The 19,279-nt window shown below is 40.7% G+C and overlaps 1 protein-coding gene across 2 annotated transcripts in view; it reads right to left on the minus strand.

Moving 5' to 3' along the window:
* MORC4 (MORC family CW-type zinc finger 4) overlaps positions 1-19,279 on the minus strand; it is a 51,582-nt gene that overhangs the window by 12,979 nt on the left and 19,324 nt on the right. For both annotated transcript variants that reach the window (XM_029929993.1, XM_029929994.1), the window contains exons 8-14: positions 19,217-19,279; positions 17,737-17,837; positions 8,486-8,584; positions 5,585-5,713; positions 3,273-3,341; positions 2,825-2,879; positions 1,282-1,457 (exon numbers count right to left, since the gene is read on the minus strand). The exon at positions 19,217-19,279 is cut by the window's right edge and continues 24 nt beyond it. In XM_029929993.1, the coding sequence (XP_029785853.1) occupies positions 1,282-1,457; positions 2,825-2,879; positions 3,273-3,341; positions 5,585-5,713; positions 8,486-8,584; positions 17,737-17,837; positions 19,217-19,279 (692 nt within the window). The remainder of the gene's footprint in view (positions 1-1,281; positions 1,458-2,824; positions 2,880-3,272; positions 3,342-5,584; positions 5,714-8,485; positions 8,585-17,736; positions 17,838-19,216) is intronic.

Genomic DNA, 19,279 nt, shown 5'->3' on the forward strand with positions numbered 1-19,279 from the left:
TTGGGTGTGTGAGCGTCTCAAGGAGACCAAAGTAGAGAGATAACAATGTGCTTCGAAAACACATGACGCTTTACTGTCTATCCCTCCCAACGTAAAATGGGAGCTGGAAAATGATGTATGGGAACAGAGTCAAATTAGACTCAAGGCTCTGAGACTGAATGGACTATATTCTGTGGCACAGTTCAATCTTAGAAATTGCTCCTTCAGTATGACTCAGATTTAATATTAGTTACTGAGTACCTATTATCTTCCAAGGCACTGTTCTAGATGATTTCATACAGATATTCATTTACTTCCCTTAGTGTTATGTTGTTTTGCTCCTAATAGCTTACTTCCTCTTGGGACTTTCTGCTCATGTTCGGGGGTGGAGGGTAGGTGGGGGGTCACGCAGTTCTTTAAGTACCTACAGTGTTCAATTGTGGAAGAATCACAGAATAGGGACCTGCACAAATGCAGAGATGTATGTCTGGCTAGATGAGAAGCTGAAGAGACTCAACTAAGAAGAAAACAATCCATTATATAATCATCACATTATTGATGACTGCAGAAGTTTCTACTTTTAGAGAGCAACTGTGTACCTGCCTCATGGTTTGGCCCTGCCAGAAGTGAGAAGCATAGCAGAGAGGAGAAGACAAGTCATAATTAGGAGTCCTGAGTTCCAGTCTCATGGTAGTAGAGGGGCAGTCATGTCTTTCAGCTTCAAACACTCCTGTTATTTAAGAGAAAGAAAAGGTGTGCTTCTTCCTGTTATAAAGACTAACAAAATCGTACCAAGGAGGTGCTAGAAGATGGACATGGGAGGCCCCAAACTAAACTCATACCAACACTGACACAAACTAATGGTTATTTTTTATATGTGAATGACAAGTATTAGGTCTATGGGGCCCCATAGGACCAATCATAAGGAGAGAAGTAATGCTGATCTAGGTACCATTCCCTTACATTTGGATTGCACATTATGCTTTTCAAAGAGTTCTCATGGCCGTTATTTCACTCATGCAGTTCCCAACATAATGTGAACACGCAAAACATAAATGAGAATTTTTCAGATTGCTACCTCAAGAGAGAGAGAGACAGACTTGACATAGCAGGTGTAATGTCGAAAACTTGGAAATACACACAACACGGAAGTCTATAAGCCCCAAATGCTGTTCCTCCATCTGAGTTCCATTCTAGGCCTTAGGAAAAACATAAGCATAAACATGATAACCATACTGACTTAGTCTACAGGTCAACAGACCGGAGGGTCACTACTGAAGAGAGACTATGCTTTTCACCCACCTGGAAAATTGAAAAACACTGGAATCCAGAGGCTTAAGCCGAAGAGAAGCTGTCCTGCTTTCTTCTCCAACAGACGGAGGCTGGCTAGGACTCTCGATTGCCTGATAGCCAGTTGTCTTATTGTTCAATTCGTCCATATCTTGAATAGCAGGGATCTTCAGTGGATTGGTGAGCACCTAGCAAAGAGAGAAAGGATGCATAAAAAATCCCAAATCAAATGAAACACCAAAGGATGGGTCAATCCTTCTGATGCTCGGAGAAAACACTTGGCCAAATAAAAAGAAACTGGTTTCCTACACAAGACAAACAGCGCGCGGTAATGTACACTAGAACACTGAACCCGGTTCAGTTATAACCTTATCAGCTGCACACCAACAGACCTCCCAACTCACTTATTGGCTCCTAGAGTCATTCCACCCACAACGTAAAACCCAGTCCCCCTAATCACCACCTAATTCTCTCCTGTGACCCAGTTTTAAGGCTGGGTTTTCACTCTTCTGCTATCTGTGAGGCCGGCAGAGATGGAGGGAATAAGTATTGCAGCGAGTGTCAGTGCTGGTTTTGGAGAAATGCATGCGAGACTAATGTACATTCACAGTGCACACACACGGAGACATGCATCTAAGATCCTGTAGGAGAGCCAGCTTATGAAGACAGTACAGATGATGAAGGTGCAGGAAATGTAATGGGAAGGTAAACTGAATGAGGACAGGGCGGTCCCAGGAAATCTCCCAATATCCAGATCAGACTATTAAGCCAAGACATTAGGGTCTGAAACCTGTGTATTCATATACCCGGGTCTCGGCAGGATATCAGAAGAAGAATAAATCGCCTCTATCCTCACCAGTCTGACCTACCCTGACTGAGTGGGTAGAAGGTGAATCTAACATGCGACTAGCAGATATCTCTGGGAAAGAGGGTCATGAGGACAATCATGCAGAAAGGCAAGGTTGGGTAGGGAAAATACATGGGTGCTATGGTGGCTGTCAGGAAAGGAGTGTCCCTGAGAGGACGGCCAACCTTATTGCACCCTTCAGCGTCCGGAGCTGGGCAACCATGTCCGAGAGACAGTGCTCCTGAAAATTCAAAACAGCAGAGTCTTTATAAAGCCAGCCAGCCTGAAAGCGGGGAGAGGGAAGGGGCACAAAGAACCACCCCTTCTTCCCAAGAGGAAGGAGGAAGGAATCACCCCTGAATCCTGGAAGAAAGGAGACTGAGGAAAAACTGCTCAACAGGAGCAGCGTGTGTGAGAATGGAACCCAACCCTAATATTCTGTGACATTGGATGTGATATTCACACTGTCCAGAATCAGTATGGAATCCCAGTCTGGGCAATACATGATTTGGCTCTTCTATTTTTGGTGATCTGAACATCAGTAACAGCAGATAAAAGCAAAATCAAAAGATGTAACAGAAAACAGACCACCAGAAGGAATGGTTCAGGATTTCTATGGAGCTTTCAAGACTGTTGCTTCCTTCCACCTATGTCCTCTGCAGGGGAAAATTTCATGTGAGAAAAGAAAGAGGACAGACAGTCTCTCACCTGGTGGTTCTCACTGTCCACTGGCAGCTTCTTCTTCTTCTCAAGAACTTGATCCCTAAAAGAGAAAAGTGCTATTGAGTTCCCTCAAGAAATTTCTCAGTCTGAAATGGATTACCAGTTGCAGACTTAGGTTATAATGTTCCATCCAATTTAAATAGTGTGGGCCTCACTGAATAAATTACGGTGCTTTCCTAAACTCTGCTACTTAAGAGGGAATTCAAATGCCCCATCAAAAGAGCGAGGGTGAGGGGAAAGTGAGAGACTAAAGACAGTCACTAGTTGGACACTCAGGAGATGATCAGCAGAAATAAAGAATTGGGAGAACAGAGAAGTGAGAGGGAAATCGTTAAAAATTAAAAAAAAAAATCACCTCTCTTCTCAAAGGTCCCCTGTCCTATTAGGGTCAGGCTCCTCTACTGTCTGATCTAGAACCTTAGGTATACTCAACTGTTTCTTAGCTTTGTTCAAGTACAGGTCTTCACCAGTGAGTTCTTGCTCCTCTGGAACAGAGCATCTCCTGCAGTACAGAGAAGAAATCATCTTTTGGATACAAAACGGGCTTTTCTGTTTTACCCTTTACTTTCCTTACAACTATGACAAGGCAGGTCATTGAGGTTAACAACCCTCTAACATCACAGAGTTCAGAATCCACCCACATTACAAAACCCATGTGCAAGTTAACAGGTAGCAATTCTTATTTCAAGGCATACCGTCCTCTGATTACTTTTGGTGCCTGTATCACCTTTCTCCCACGACATTCACCACCGCGTTACTAGTTTTGGTGCGGATATCACTTCTTCCACAACATTCGAAGCATTTGACAGCTACAAAGTTCCTATTATGATGGACAGCAAGAAGCATAATCTCTACTCTTACACAGTGAGTTTCAAGAGAGACCTGTTCCCATATAAAGAGATTATTGCTGAGAGTAGGACCTTGGTCTCTTGCCTCTTGTTTACTAAGAAAGTAATTCCCCAAGTGCAGTTTAGAAGCATGAAAATACCTAAACTAGCAATGATGCCTGAAAAAGAAAATCAGAGGCTATGACAGAGAGAAACAAAAAGGGATTAGGAGCTTACACCGCAAAACCAACACAACAGAGATTAGCAAAGAGGAGAGAAAGGGGGATTCTGTAAATGGAAAGACATCTGCTCTCTGTAAAGCGCAAGGAAGAGAATTTTAGGAGTTAACACTAAAAGGAGTTGTAGAAAGTGGATTCGAAGATCAAAAGCAATCACAGGAACAAATAAACACAAGTCTGTTACACCTATCTTATTTTATTTTGTTTTATTTTAAAGTTTATTTATTTATCTTGAGAGAGAGAGAGAGAGAGAGAGAGAGAGAGAATTCCAAGCAGGCTCCACGCTGTCACCACACAGCCTGATGTGGGGTTTGATCCCACGAGCCATGAAATCATGACCTGAGCTGAAATCAAGAGTCAGATGCTTAACCCACTAATGCAGTCAGGTGCCCATTCTACCCATTTTATAAGGAGGCAGTGTCCTAGAAGGCTATGTGTCCCGGACTGAGTATAAACTGAGAGAGGATACAGGAGTCCAAAATGAGCCTCCTAAGTGCTCAGTCCCATATTCTAATCACAGGATCCCAGGTATTCTCCAGGGAGAGGTCCTGAGGCACCTGTGGAGACTGTGAAGGAATGCCTACTCATTTCAGACCTAGACCTCATTTATTGAATTTCTTCCACTTTAAACATTTCTTTCTAAAACGCATTCCCTGTTTTACTACTTTTTTTCTCCTGCTGTGTATCATGCAGAAAAAATATTAAGAAAATCACAGCTAAATTGAAGCAAATAGGATAATTATTCTGAATCTCTGTGACTACTGAGTCAAATAAATATTTGTTATATTGAAATGAAAGCTCCTGGACATGCCAGGCACTATCTAGATGTTACATGCTGCAAGGGACATATAAACAAATGGCATTAAATGTAAAATATGTACTATAATAGATTCAGGCATAGGAAGCATATGAGTGAAAGCAACTAAACGTGAAATTTAAAGCCCTTGTTCTTGAATGGTTTACAAACTCTTGAAGAGCCAAAGCATATACATATGAAAAGCATCTAAAAAAACACAAAACAGTATGTGAACAAATGTCAAGAATTAAATACCATGGGAAGCTAGCATAAAATCACTGTAAAGTATTGTCAACAGGGGAAGTATCACACAAAATACTTAAGCTTCCCAGATGGATATGATTTGGAGAGGCAGATGGAATGCAGAAAGTCCCTGTAAGCAAGGAGAATGATACTATCAAGTCACGGAGGAGGGAATAAACGGGGCGTGTGCTGGGAACACAGAAGCCAAAGGCCTGGCCAAAGCACAGGATTTGGGTTAAGTACAGTGAAAAATAAGGCTGCATAGGAAGGGTGGGATCAGTTAGCAAGGGGCTTGGATGCCAGGCTGACGAGTAGAGGCTTGACAGAAAAACTGTTTTAGTGGGGAAAATGAGTGAAAGGGAGTGGGACTCCAGTTATGGAATGCATAAGTCACAGGAATAAAAGGTACGGGGTGGGCAATACAGTCAGCGGTAGTGTAATAGTGTCCTACGGTGACAGATGGGAGCCACACTTGTGGTGAGTACAGCATAACATACAGAGTTACTGAGTCACTATACTCATGCCATACATGCGGAAGCCATGTAATATTATAGATCAACTGCACTCAAAAAATGTTTCTCTAAAGGTGTTTTAGAATCGAGAGACAAATCGGGAATTTTCTCTGGTGCAATAACCTTACCTGTACTTTGGATGGGAATTGTAGTAACAAAACCATCTTGCAGGTAGTGTAGATGGATCAACCTTTCCAGGAAGCTTTCTCCATTTAAGACACTCATCACACTGTACCCATGTCTGGTCAGGAATCTTCCTGAATGAAGGAAACAGAAGTATGACTGTGTATATCCTAGCTCTGTGCCCTTACATTAGAAAGGCACACCCTAAAAAGGAAAGAATCAAATTTTACATATGAATTGTGTTAGAACTGTAATGTTATGGTCTAGGATGTCTAAAATATGCATCTTGAACTTCAAAAATAAACTAAGAATTATACTGATATGGATAAGAAAAATAGTAACAAGTCTTAACCTGGTAAGCTACCATTATTTATGGAAGTAAATAATATTTATCCAGAATCTCTTGTTCTAAGCAACAAAGAGCATCATTTTAATTCTCACTGAGTAGGAAGAATATATATTACAGTATTACCAAGAAATAAAACCCATAGAATTATTGTATTTGCTTCTATCCAACTGTGTAACAAGTTTAAAATGCCTTTGTGGGAGTCACGGAAGCATCAATATCAAAAAGCCTCCCCCATTTCCCTGCAGACTCCCTAGTCCTCTCTTTTTTTCTATTCAAAAGTCTTTGTTGATACTTCAACCAAAATTTTATTAGGTTGATATCCTCAACATTAATCTTAAAAAGTCCTATAAATGTGATTAAATCTCATAACTAGAAATGGTGGCTTCAGTCCAACAACTGGGTGAAATTAAGGTAAAATCCTTTCAGAGTTCTATGCTTAAGACACAAAGCCCCTCAAAGCCCTGCCAGGAAGCATAACCCAGTTACCTACACCTTAGAGTGAAGATGTTTCTCTGTGAAAGGAGGTGGCTCATATAGAACAGAAATAGTCAGCATCTAAGGTGTGAAAAGCAGACTAGAGGGAGAAGACTGGAGAAAAGAAACAGAAACAGGGTGTAGGGGCACCAAGGGCCAGTTTGAGAAATATGTAATTTAGCTTAGAGCATGATGTGCATATTTTACATTTATACTGCTCTGAACAGTGGCCATTTTCAATAGAGTGATGGAGTTCTTTTATGTCTTAGTTCATATCTTTTTCTTCAGTCTTTATTTTGTTTAAATAATGCTTTTTTTTCTAGCTAGTAGAATAGCACCTCATTACAGAAAAACTGGAAAATATAGGAAGATACAAAGAAGAAAATAAATGGCACTCATATTTCTACCACTCAAACCCAATGTCCTCTTCTTGTTTAAAAGTCTGTTTTAACATAGAGAACTCGTATGTGGTTTCGGATATATAGCTTCTTTATCTCCTAGCTCTGGGCTGCTCCAACCTTGAAACCTCTCAGTTTTAAGCTCACGGCTGACCTCTGGTGTCCATCTATTTCCATACAGCTACTGTTTTATTTAGAGCCAGAGACAGCAAAGGGCAGTTTCAGCAGTAGTGGGAGGGGAGAGGAAAGATCACGCTGGCTTTGGTTTTGCGGTGGATGCACAGAAGAGTTGCCTGCAGAAGCATGCCAATATGACTGCCTTGGAGAGAAGCATCAGAGACAGCAAATCCTTGCCTCAGGCTACGTCAGACTATGGAAGATCCTTTTATCCAGGCAGATAGGAGAGGCATTTAGCTTGTGTTTGCAATAAATAGGTAGTTAAAGGGGCTGTACCATACTGCCCTATTGTATCCTTCCAGAAAAGTATCGTGGCTAAGCACTTGGGCTTGGGGGTCTGACTGCCTATATTTGAACCTTGTATCTACCACTTTCTACTTGTCTCATCTTGAGCAAGTTACTTAAGCTCTTGGTATCTCAGTGTCCACATTTGTAAAAAGGTAATAATATCATCTGTCTCTTCCACAGGGTTGTTGTAATGATCCAATGAATCTAAATACATGTAAAGGGCTTAGACCAGTTGACAGGTATGTAAGTACTCAATAAAGAGTAATAATTATTACAATTCTGCCCCCAGAAAAGTTGAATAACACACACATATCTAGCAATATATGAACATCTGTTTCATGGCATTTATCACTGCTTATTTGAAAGGCAAAAAAAAATGGCCTCTTGTCCTCACTGGCATGTCTTTGAAAACCACAGATGTTGGACATGAACAGAGATCTTTAGAGTGAAATTTACACAACAGACAGTCATGTTGTACCACAACAAAATTTTGTGTCATACATTTGCCTGATAACTTCCATTAAAAAAAAACCCACGGGTGTCAACGCCAAAATGAACTTTTAATACTCTAATCCTTGTCATAATAGGGGTGTAACAGATTATATATGTGTTGCTATGCATTCTATGCTCTGTTTTATGTTCCTTTCCTGGCTTACTGAGGTATGTCATCCTGATCCACACTTCTGTATGTAGTTCCCGTCCTTGATAAATTCTACCTCTTTCCGGGTATGCTGGGTTCTCTACTTCTACCCTCAAATGCTTTGGTATAGGTCCAACAATGTTCACTAAGAATAAAGAGAAAGGAAGTTTGCTAAAATTTCTGAACACCTACTATATGCCAGGCACTGTGCTACGAATGTTATGCTCATTTCACATTCTCACAAAGGTGAAGTAACTTACTTATCCAAGCTCAACCAAACTACTAAACCGATCCACATTTTCAACCCTGGAGTGTCTCATTTCAATGGTCACTATCTTCCACTATATCACACTGCCTGTAGGATAAACTGACAGTACTAAACTCTTCATATTTATGACCCAAGCCACACAAGTGTTAAACCAGAAAGAAGAGGTCTAGAGAATGATGAAAACAGTACCTGTGATTTCCTATTTTTAGTTAATTAAACTTCGTATGTGAAAGCACCATCTTACCCTTGTTCCTTCCATTTCCTCTATGGATGTTAACCCCTGACACTAAATATCCTATAGTTACTACTCACGGTATTGGCCTGGCTATGGCTGAAGTTTCAAAATTCTCTTGGGAGGTCTTTTCCTTCCAATAAGCATTGAGCTTCTGGGCAAGGGCATTTATTGTCAACCTGCAAGAAAAAGCAAGAAGAAGCATGTCAGTGCTGAGGATCTGTTGAACAATTTTATCTTTGAGATGCTCCCATTTAACAGAGGCCAACAACGTAGAATATTTAGCCTAAATTTGAACATTTACACTTTCAGGAACTAGGAGGAGAATCTACTGCCTTTGCAAATTACATGTCAAAATGACGAAGTCATACTGTTGACTAGTCACTTTGGTTGAAAAGATAAAATGGTCACAAGTCCTAAGAAGTACTGTGGTCTTCAAATTTTCAGGGCTTTTAGAATCATGAGGTGGGAGAGCCGACATTCTCGACAATGCCAGAAGACTCAACTGCAGAGTTCAGACAGAGCCAAATACTGGTAAGTTGAAGGGGGAGCTGCTCAGACTCTCAGATGACTACAGGTAAACAATTCAGGGCCCAAGTTGAAAGTCAGAGGATCAAATACTGCATCCTACCTATTAAAAATCAAATACTAACTTAAAAATGTTTATGCAGTTCTTCATTCAAATGTGGATCACAGAAGTTACAATACCAATGGACAACAAAGTCCCCTACAACCTTCCACTACACATCTGTTAGTGGAGGCTGGACCGCAGCTCTGGCTCTTGCTCTCTCTCCTTTATCTCTCTTTCCAAATGAACAACAGTAAACCTAGGGTCAAATAATGTAAGGTGTAGAAATTCAAACGATGAATTTCACTTTTTTTTTAAACTTCGCTTTTAAAAACTGCCAATTCGAGTGACTAATTCCTATTTAATTCTAGAGCCTAGGATTACAATTTAGTTAATAATTTTTTTTAAATTTTTATGTTTTTTATTTATTTTTGAGAGACAGAGAGAGACAGTGCGAGCAGGGGAGGGTCACAGAGAGAAAGGGACACAGAATCCGAAGCAGGCTCCAGGCTCTGAGCTAGCTGTCAGCACAGAGCCCGAGGCGGGGCTCAAACCCAGGAACCGTGAGATCATGACCTGAGACGAAGCCAGACGCTTAACTGACTGAGCCACGCAGGCGCCCCGTAAATAAAAAAATTTTAATGTTTATTTATTTTTGAGAAAGAGAGAGAGAGAGACAGAGCACAAGCAGGGGAGGGGCGGACAGAGAAGGAGATACGGAATCCAAAGCAGGCTCCAGGCTCTGAGCTGTCAGCAGAGCCCAACATGGGGCTCAAACCCACCAACCGAGAGATCATGACCTGAGCTGAAGTCGGATGCTTAACTGACTGAGGGACCCAGGTGCCCCTAGAACCTAGGATCACAATTTAATGTCATGTTGTGCACACCTGATATATTACAAATTTCTGATTAAAAAAATTCTTTGGACTCTTTGGATCATTCTCCAAGGGTTTTTGTAGACCTTGTCTCCCCTTAAAAAAATTCTTCCTTACCTCCACCTTAAATTAGATTCGGACTACACAAAAAAGAGTAAAGTTATTATATATGAGCCTCCCACAAACACTTCTTCTCCTCCAACCTAGTAACCTTCATACTTTTATGTTTATATCTTTCTTTCAAGTCACAGATGAAGAACGACTTGTCTTCTCTTAAAATTCTATCTTAAAACTACTTTTAAAAGAAGTAGATTAGATGGGACTCTGGAGAAGGCTTGAATGGTAAATTGACACATTTCAGGTCTTAGAACAGTAGCTACCCATCTCCCATCCACACACAGCGCCACGGCAGGCAGCTGTGCACACACTTTAAGAGCAGCTTGCAGCGGCCAGCATGGGCAAAAGGAGCCTGCCTCCCAATACGAGAGATCTGCGCTCTGACTGCTGTTTGCTGATCCTGATCCCAAGATCATGGCATCCCATGGTAGCCGCAGAGAAAGCAGCGAGAGAATATACACAAAAAGAAAAGAGGAATAGATCTTTCACTACAAAAAATCAACTGAACACAAAAGAAGACTGTAATAGAGGAAATGAAGGACAAAAAAAAATTTTAGAAGCCATATAGAAAATGGACCAAAATAACAAAGGTCCCTCCTTATCAGTAAGGGCTTTAAAGGTAAATGGTTTAAACTCTCTAGTCAAAAAACAGATTGGTGGAATGGGTAAAACAAACAAAACGCACATGACTTAAATATATACTGCCTACAGGAGATGAAGTGTAGATAAAAAAAAAAAGACACAAATAGGGGGCGCGTGGGTGGCTCAGTCAGTTAAGTATCAGAACTCAGCTCAGGTCATGATCTCAGGGTTTGTGGGTTTGAGCCCCACACTGGGCTCCGCATTGATAGTGCAAAGCCTCTTTGGCATTCTCTTTCCCTCCTACACTCTCTCCTTCTCAAAATAAATAAATAAAAACCTCAAAAACCACAAATAGTTTGAAAGCAGAAGGAAAGAAAAGGATATTCCATATAAATAGTAACCAAAAGAGAGAAATGGTGTCTATACTATATCAGACTAAACAAACTATCAATCACAAGAGCTAGAATGTGGAAGCAGCCCATCTATTGATGGACCAATGGATAAGCGAGATGTATTGTGTATGTATATATGTGTGTGTGTGTGTGTGTGTGTGTAATTATTATTCTGCCTTAAAAAAGGAAGGAAATTCCGACACAGGCTACAACACGAATGAAGCTCAAAGACATTATGCTAACTGAAATAAGCCAGTCACAGAAAGACAAATTACTGTACGATCTCACTTACACGGGATACTTCGAGTAGTCAAAACTGTAGAGACTGAAAGTAGAACAGTGGCTGCCAAGGGCTGGGGGAAGTGGGAGTGGGGAATTATGGTTAAATAGGCATAGAATTTCAGTTCGGCAAGATGAAAAGAGCTCTGGGGATGGATGGTGGCGATGGTTGCATAACAGTATGAATACACTTAATGCCACCTAACTATGCACTTAAAAGTGGTTAGGCTGGTAAATTTTATTTTACCACAATATTTTACCACAATAAAAAAACTGGGAAAAAAGGGAAGTAGATTATGTGGTTGCTAGGGGTTGGAGAAGGGGAAGTGTGGAGTGGCTGCAAGCGGACAAGTGGTTGCTTTTTGAGGTGATGATAAAGTTTTGGAGGTAGGTAGTGGTGATGGCTGAACGATCTGTAGTGTGCACTTACACACAGTGATGTCTATGTCATGTGCATTAAATCTTCACTAAAAACAAAACTAAAGCTCTGTTCTCATGGATTGAGGTAAAATTTATTGAGGTAAAATTGACAGTGAAATACATTTTTTAAGTGTGTTGTTCTAAAGGTTTTGACAAAAGTATACAGTCACGAAACCACCTCCTCAACCAGGATACTGTTCTTGTGGATTCTGAAATTCCAGTTCTTCTCAAAAAACCCTGGCTTGACTCCACTGTTCTGTTATCCTCCTTCTGTCTACTTCCCCAATCCTGGTATATGTGGTCTACACACACTACTTCCTCTTCATTCTCTTGTCTTAACCTCCTCCAGGCTGGCTTCTACCATCACCACTCCATGAAACTGCTCATTTTCCCAACTCATTAATTCTATCAATGACCCTGCCAATATCCCAGTGTCCTATATTTGAGACTTTGCAGTGATCTTTGATTCTTTCCTCTCCTTTATATCCCTTTTCTGGCACCAAAACCTTTAGAACTTTTCTTCACAGTATCTGTTGTACCCTTCCTTCTTCACAGCTATTCTTATTTCAGATGTTCACTTCACAGCTTGGTTACTCCAGTAGCCTTCAAAATTTATTTATTTTGAGAGAGAAAGTGCGTGCATGTGTCCACATGCATGTGCGAGCAGGGCAGGGGTAGAGAGAGAAGGAGAGAGAGAATCCCAAGCAGGCTCCTAGTTGTCAGTGCAGAGCCTGACATGGGGCTCAATCTCACAAACTGTGAGATCATGACCTGAGCCAAAATCAAGAGTCACTCAACCGAATGAGCTACTCAGGTACCCCTCCAATAAATAGCCTTTAGTTCTTCCTGTACCGTTTCCAGATTTATCAGCTGACCTGATTCATGTAAAGGATCTTATAAACCACAAAGCAGTACATAGTTATAACAAACTATATTCTTAAGACAGAATTGCTTTCAAGTCACTCCCCTACTCAAGAACACACAATGAAGTCTCACCATCTGAGGCATTAACTACTGTAAACAATTAGGTCTAAACAATTTAGTTGGTATTTATGTTCTAAAATGTAGTTTATATTTGAGAAAACAATGCATATGAATTGAAAATAAATTATTTCATTCTTAAACAGCCACAATTACTTACTAATGGGGTGTGTGTGCATGCCTTTTGGGCACTGAACCCCTACTCAAACCTTGGAATGAAAGTGGAAAGTTTGCCTCACTTCTTATTCAACACTGACTTTCATGTATTACTTTTTATCACAGCAACCACCAAAAACCCAGACTCAAAAAGATAGGGTATACACAAAAGGAATGCAACAGATTTTGGTACCTAGAAATGGGTGCTCTGAGACAAATAACCACAAATGCAGAGGCAGCTTTAGAGTTGAGCAGTGGGTAGAGGCTGGATGAATTTGAGGACCATGACACAAATTCCCATGATTGTAATCTAGGTTCTAGACTGAACAGACTGTGGGTAGAAATATGGATTCTAAACAGCCCTGTGGTGAGGGCTCAGGCGGCAGTGAGGAGCATGACAGAGAAAACACAGATTTCCTCAGAAAATACCTGAATCACTGCGAACAGATGGTTAGGAGAGTTAGGCATGTTAATGGTGCTGCTGGTGAAGGCTTAGAAGGAAATGAGGAACATGCTGATGGAAAATGTGAGGGAAGGTGGTTCTCGTTACACGGTGGAAGAACGCTTAGCAGAATTGGGTCCTACAGTTCTCTGGAAAAGCAGAACTTGTAAATGATGTAACTGGATATTTAGCAGAGGAGATTTCCAAGGAAAGTGGTGAAAGCATGGCCTGGTGTCCTACTGCTGACATAAAATGTGGGAGGAAACAAACAGATTGGGAAAGAACTATTTGACAAAAAGGAACCAGGGCTTTAATGATTTTGGAAATTCTCAGCCTATGCAGATTGCAAAAAATGCTAAAATGAAGACATTCATGGTCAGGAAAGCATGCTCTGGAGAAAAAGTCAAGGCTGTGGCTAGAAAACCTTTTGCTAATATCTCAGATCAAAAGGTCAGAGTATTCCATCACACAAAAAGCTCTTTGAAAAGATTAACCATGTGACTCAGATAGCCACAGCCATCTCAGCAGAAGCCAAGATTACAAATAGGATTATCAAGGAAAGACCTGTCAAGAGCTTCTTGTCTGACCAAATGACGATCCATGACATACACGTGAGCCCCACAAGGTTCTTGAGAGTGGGGTCCTAGCACAAAAACTGCCAGACTGGACTGAAGGGACAGAGAGAGTCTGAAATTGAAAGAAGGTTGGTGGACCTCCAAAACTCTAGGGTCAGGAAACACACTGATACGATGACTCAGCTGCGAATACGTGCTACCTTTCTTGAAAAAGGTAAGATGACTTTGAGGGTGCAACCATGAGTCCAAAGGGCAGGGTGTTCAGTTCATAGGAGGAAGCTACAAGACCCAGAAGATTATTCGCAGGTCTTGAAATTTAATGGAATTAGCTGGACTGGATTTTGAAATTGCTTGAGACCTGTGACTCCGGTTTCCTTCAATTTTTTTCCCCTATTTGAACTGGAATATCTGTAACTGGTATGCTATGCTTGTCTTGCCATTATATTGTGAGAGCAAAATACAAATAAAAAGGACACAACTACAGATGGAGTAGAATTTTATGCCAGGATGCACCTGACTTAGATGACGAGATGTGGGGATTCTGAGCTGCTGACCGTTAGAGGAAAGTTTAGACTTAGAGTTGCTATAATAGTTGAGAGTTTGGGGATGTTTCGATGGGGTGAAAGTATTTTTCACGTGAGATATAAGTGGATCTCAGAAGGCAGGCTGTGGTAGGTGAAATAATGGTCATCTCCAAAGTGGTCTGTGTCCTGATCACTGATCCCTGAACCTGTGACAGTATCAGGGTTCTGCAGCAAGGGGGAATTAAGGTTGCAGATGGAACTAAGGTTACTTACCAGCTGACTTTAAGAGAGGGAGATTATCCTGAATTATCCAACTGTAATCACAAGGGTCCTTTAAGGTAGAAGAGTGAGGGCAGAAGAGTCAGCATCGGAGAAGTTGATGTGACAACAGAAGCAAGGTCACTGGAGGTATGGGAGGTGAGAAGGACTCAACCCACCACTGATGGCTCTGAAGATGGAGAAAGAGGGCCATAGGCCGAGGAATGCCGGCAGCCTCTAGAACCTGGAAACAGCAAAAAAGTGGATCCCCCCCCCCCAGAGCCCCCAGAAAGGAGTGTGGCCCTACTAACACCTTAATTTTAGCCTAATGAGATCTGTGCTGGACATCTAACGTACAGAACTCTAAAAACCAAATAAGTGTTGTCTTCAGCCAATCACAATATTTCCCTAAGAAAATTAAAATATCCTGTGAATTCATTATGTACAGCTGGGCACATCGTTTGGGAACTGTGGCTCCAGGACACGCGTTGACAAACTACAGCCTGAGGGCTAAATTCAGGTCACTGCCTGCTTTTGTTAAAAACACACACACACACACACACACACACCGGGACACAGACATGCTCGTTCCTTATTGACTATGGCTGCTTTCATATTACAGCAGAACTGAGTGACAGAGACCATATGGCCCACAAAATCTAAAACATTTCCTTTCTGGCCCTTCACAGGAAAAGTCTGTCAACTTCTGCTCTAGGGTATGGTCCTACTCTATCCATCTGACTCTATTTCCCTTCACTCTACTTATATCTCTTATCCCCACTGCCTATTTTGTCACCATTCTGAGTTCTTGTCACTGCTTTAGATCATGGTAGAATTCCATCCTGGAATTCCCTTCCCCCGTACCCCCATTTCTAACTCCTGTATCCTGCAAGACAATCTCGTCATACCTTCTACCAAAACCTTGCCCTATCTGTCCTATCAGGGCATTTTTTCCTACGCCATATCACTCAGTTTTGATTGATCACACAGCCATTTTATTGCTTTCTAAATTGTTTCGCGTCTGTGACATTTATTATTACAAACAGACTGTAAGCTCCTCAAAGACAGCAACCATGTCTTAAATTTCTCTGGAAAATTCCATAAAGCCCAGCCACAGTGCCATGCAGCAGGGAGTTGCCCACTGGGCACGTGTTCATTACAATTCTTCAGCTGAAACTCACTCTAAAAATGTTGTGTCCTGATAAGCACAGCTGAAATCTGTATCCACAACTCTTAAGAGTGATATTACAGATGATTTGTTTGTAGACATTCCAGCGGTATGATGGTTGGTATCTCTTTTAGCATTTGCAGTTTTGATATCTACAATACCCTTGGGACGGGTTGCTGAGAGCAGACAGCCTTCTCTAATCCTCTTCTCAAAGTCCCCCAATTTTTTTTTTAACTAAACACATTTTCATTTTATATAGAGTACAAAAAAGGAAAATGATGCCAGAACTGGGATAAGAGTAATGAAAATTTATTATCCTCAAAAGACTCTGTATGTAGGACAGTACATACAGTTTCCTGTTTTTAATAAAATGTGTAGCGGATATGAAGCTACTTAAGTCATAAATCCTAGATGTTTAACTAAATAAACCTACTGTCTATGGACTATCTCTATTTGAATCCCCGGCAATCACCTCAGACTCATCATGCTGAAATGAAAGATCACGTGCCAAGGTCTAATAACTCTAAAGTTTCAAAGGAGAGGGGGGTGACGAAGATGACTAAGATGTTAAATAATGTTTAATATCTAATATTTGGATTTCACAAATCTTAACTATTTGGTTAATCACCAGAAAGTCACTGTTCCTTTCACTCAAAAAACAGAAAGACATGGCTCAGAGATGTGTCAAAGTGATGTCACTTCTAAGCTTTCACTCTTAAGAGTCAAGTCTTAGTCAAAGATCTCCATTATGGACCAGACTCGCCTTTATAAAAGGCCATTCTCCTTAAACTGAGGGCAGGTAGTTACCATACCCGCTGAGCAAACCTAGTGATCAAGGACCAATTGCCCTGAAATTAACTTGGGGTGGCCATCCAAACAGCTGTCTTTTTTTCAAGCACTAAACCTAAAATTCCTGTGGTTGCCGATAAATTAAAGTATAACATTTAACTAATTCTATTACATTTTTTTGTGTACAAACCAAAAGAGATTTGGGGAAATACTTTCCCCCCCCACTCTAAAATCTGCTATTGAGGCTTCAAGGAAAACAGCAACAAAAGTCCTGATGTCTTCCTCCTCCATACTCCCAGGACACCCCCTGCCCTTCCGTGCCCTTGCATATACTTCCCTCCGTTTAGAAGTCCCTGCCCTATTCGTCCACCTAGCAAACTCCAAGTTCTCCTTCAAGTTTAGGCTCAGATATAATCTGCTTTGTGAAGCCTTGCTTGATTCCTTTAGGCGTATTTAAAGACTCTTCCCATTTTGCATGTATCCCCCACTGAAGCAATTATTTTATAAGTATTTAAGTTTCTGATCTTCATATATCTCATCCCATTTGCTCATAGGCATCAAGGTTTTTTATCTTTCATTCTTATGTTCTAGTATCTCGCACATAGAAGATATCTCATACTTGGTGAAGGAAGGAATGAACAATCCATCCCTCCCCAAAAGTTGTACAACAAACTATTAAATCCTGACTTTATCAACTCTTTTTTTTTTGTCTCCTAAAAATATCCTTGCTGCTTTAGCCTCAATGTCAAATTCCTTTTCGATTCATTTTTAGTCTTACCTATGAAATCTAGATGCTTCCATGAAAACACACATGTCCTTCCTGCTGCTTTCCTCTCAATCTGTTCATTGGCTTCAAGAAAATCTTTTGGGGGTGCCTGGGTGGCCTGGTCACTTAGGGGTCCAACTCTTGATTTCAGCTCAGGTCAGGATCTCACAGGGTCATGAGATGGAGCTCCACGTTGGGCTCTGCACTGACAGGGTGGAGCCTGCTTGGGATGCTCTCTTCCTGTCTCTCTGCCCCTCCCTGGCGCTCGCTCTCTCTCTCAAAATAAATAAATAGTTCATCTCTAATTTTGGAAAAGTGAATGGAAAGAATTCTGAAATTAACTTATCTGGCTGGTTTTCAGAGATGATTCTAGAGGTTTCGAAAACAGAATCATACCTGAATAAACTATCAGAAATACCTCAGGTTCGGAGTGACTCACCGGTACTCCTTGGTGTACTCAAAGTCTTGTTTGTTGTAGGCAGGTTTTAAGAAATTGCACTCAATGACTCCAATTACTCCCACACCTTCTCCATGGGTTGGCTTAGAAGAAAAATATTAATTTCAACATTTACATTATTATTGACTGTATGAGGCATCTCCTTTTGATCTTAAACAGCAATAAAAAGGTTACATAACATTCTAAGGCAAGGAAAGTACAGCAACATCTAGATAAATACTCAAAATGCACTTCAGTGGACTGCTAATATTAAATCAAACTGGAACCTCTGACAAATTCTAAGGCAGAGATTTTTTCACATGATCCATAGATTCTCTGGGATTTTCCAGGGATTAGTGGCCATCTCTGCTTCACCGACATTACTTCTACCTTCATATGTTTTATATTATGGAATTGCCATAGGATTTCCTTTGAACAAAGAATGACAATGCTAAAAAAATCAAGGCTATATACTACTGCTCTAGGGAAAGGAAACCAAACTTCATCTGAAAAAAATGATTTTAAGGATGCTATGTAAATATCACACTTTAGTCATATAAATAATTTTTACATTAGGTAGACTACCAAAAAATTACTAAAAGGAGGAGACCTGCAATGGGTATTAATTATAAGCTGATACAAGAGATTTTGGGATTCAAAAAATCAAGGTGTAATTAGACTGGCATATAAATATGAGTTCTACATAAAAAGATGATATAATAATAAAAATCAGCCTAAGCTGTAAACTAGCTACCGTGGATCTTACAGAACTTTTTCCTATTCCATAATACAAAGTGGCTTATCATCCTTTGTGTTTTAGCAATCTTAGGTGTACAAGAGGACCGGACGGGATGCTTATGGTTATTACCACTTGAAATTGTCATTAAAACATTAACGATGGTGATAATATTCGTATAGTTCAGTTTATAAAATATTTTCACAGGATTTATTCCATCTCTCAACTCCTTAAGCTGTGGAGCAGGCAGAGCAGGTAAAATTATTTACTGTTGCTTCTACTTTACAGGGAAGGAAAACGAGCCTCAGAGAAATTAAACAATATAGCTTTTACAGCTATACAGCTTTTATGTGGAAAAGCCAGAACTCAAATCCTGGTCCTCAAGCACTAAATTTTATGTAACTTCTACTAGGTCTTGTTGTCTCCCCAAGAAAGTAGACAGAGCTGCCTTAGGGCACTAAAAAGCTGATACACATGTGGCAAAGTCACTGGTGTTCTAATTCTCTCTCTTCTCAACAGCTACCTAGAAAATGCATTCAGTAAAGTTCCCGGATTAACAGCTGTGAAGAATGAGAAGTATAAGGGGCTTTTCAACACAAGACAGCTCACCGGTAGGTAAGAGTCCGGTGATCAGATTTAACAACCATTGTAAGATGGGGGTAAGAGCCATCAGTGAGTCTACACTCCTCTGCAAATTTTAAATCCTCATCTTCAGCCTTCTATGACAAAGAAACATTAACCACTTACCTTCACCTGGCATCCCACCTTCTCAAAAGACTTTATGAGGCGGTTGTTATGATACATCATTAC

Source organism: Suricata suricatta, chromosome X (genome assembly GCF_006229205.1).
Source record: "Suricata suricatta isolate VVHF042 chromosome X, meerkat_22Aug2017_6uvM2_HiC, whole genome shotgun sequence".
NCBI lineage: Eukaryota > Metazoa > Chordata > Mammalia > Carnivora > Herpestidae > Suricata > Suricata suricatta.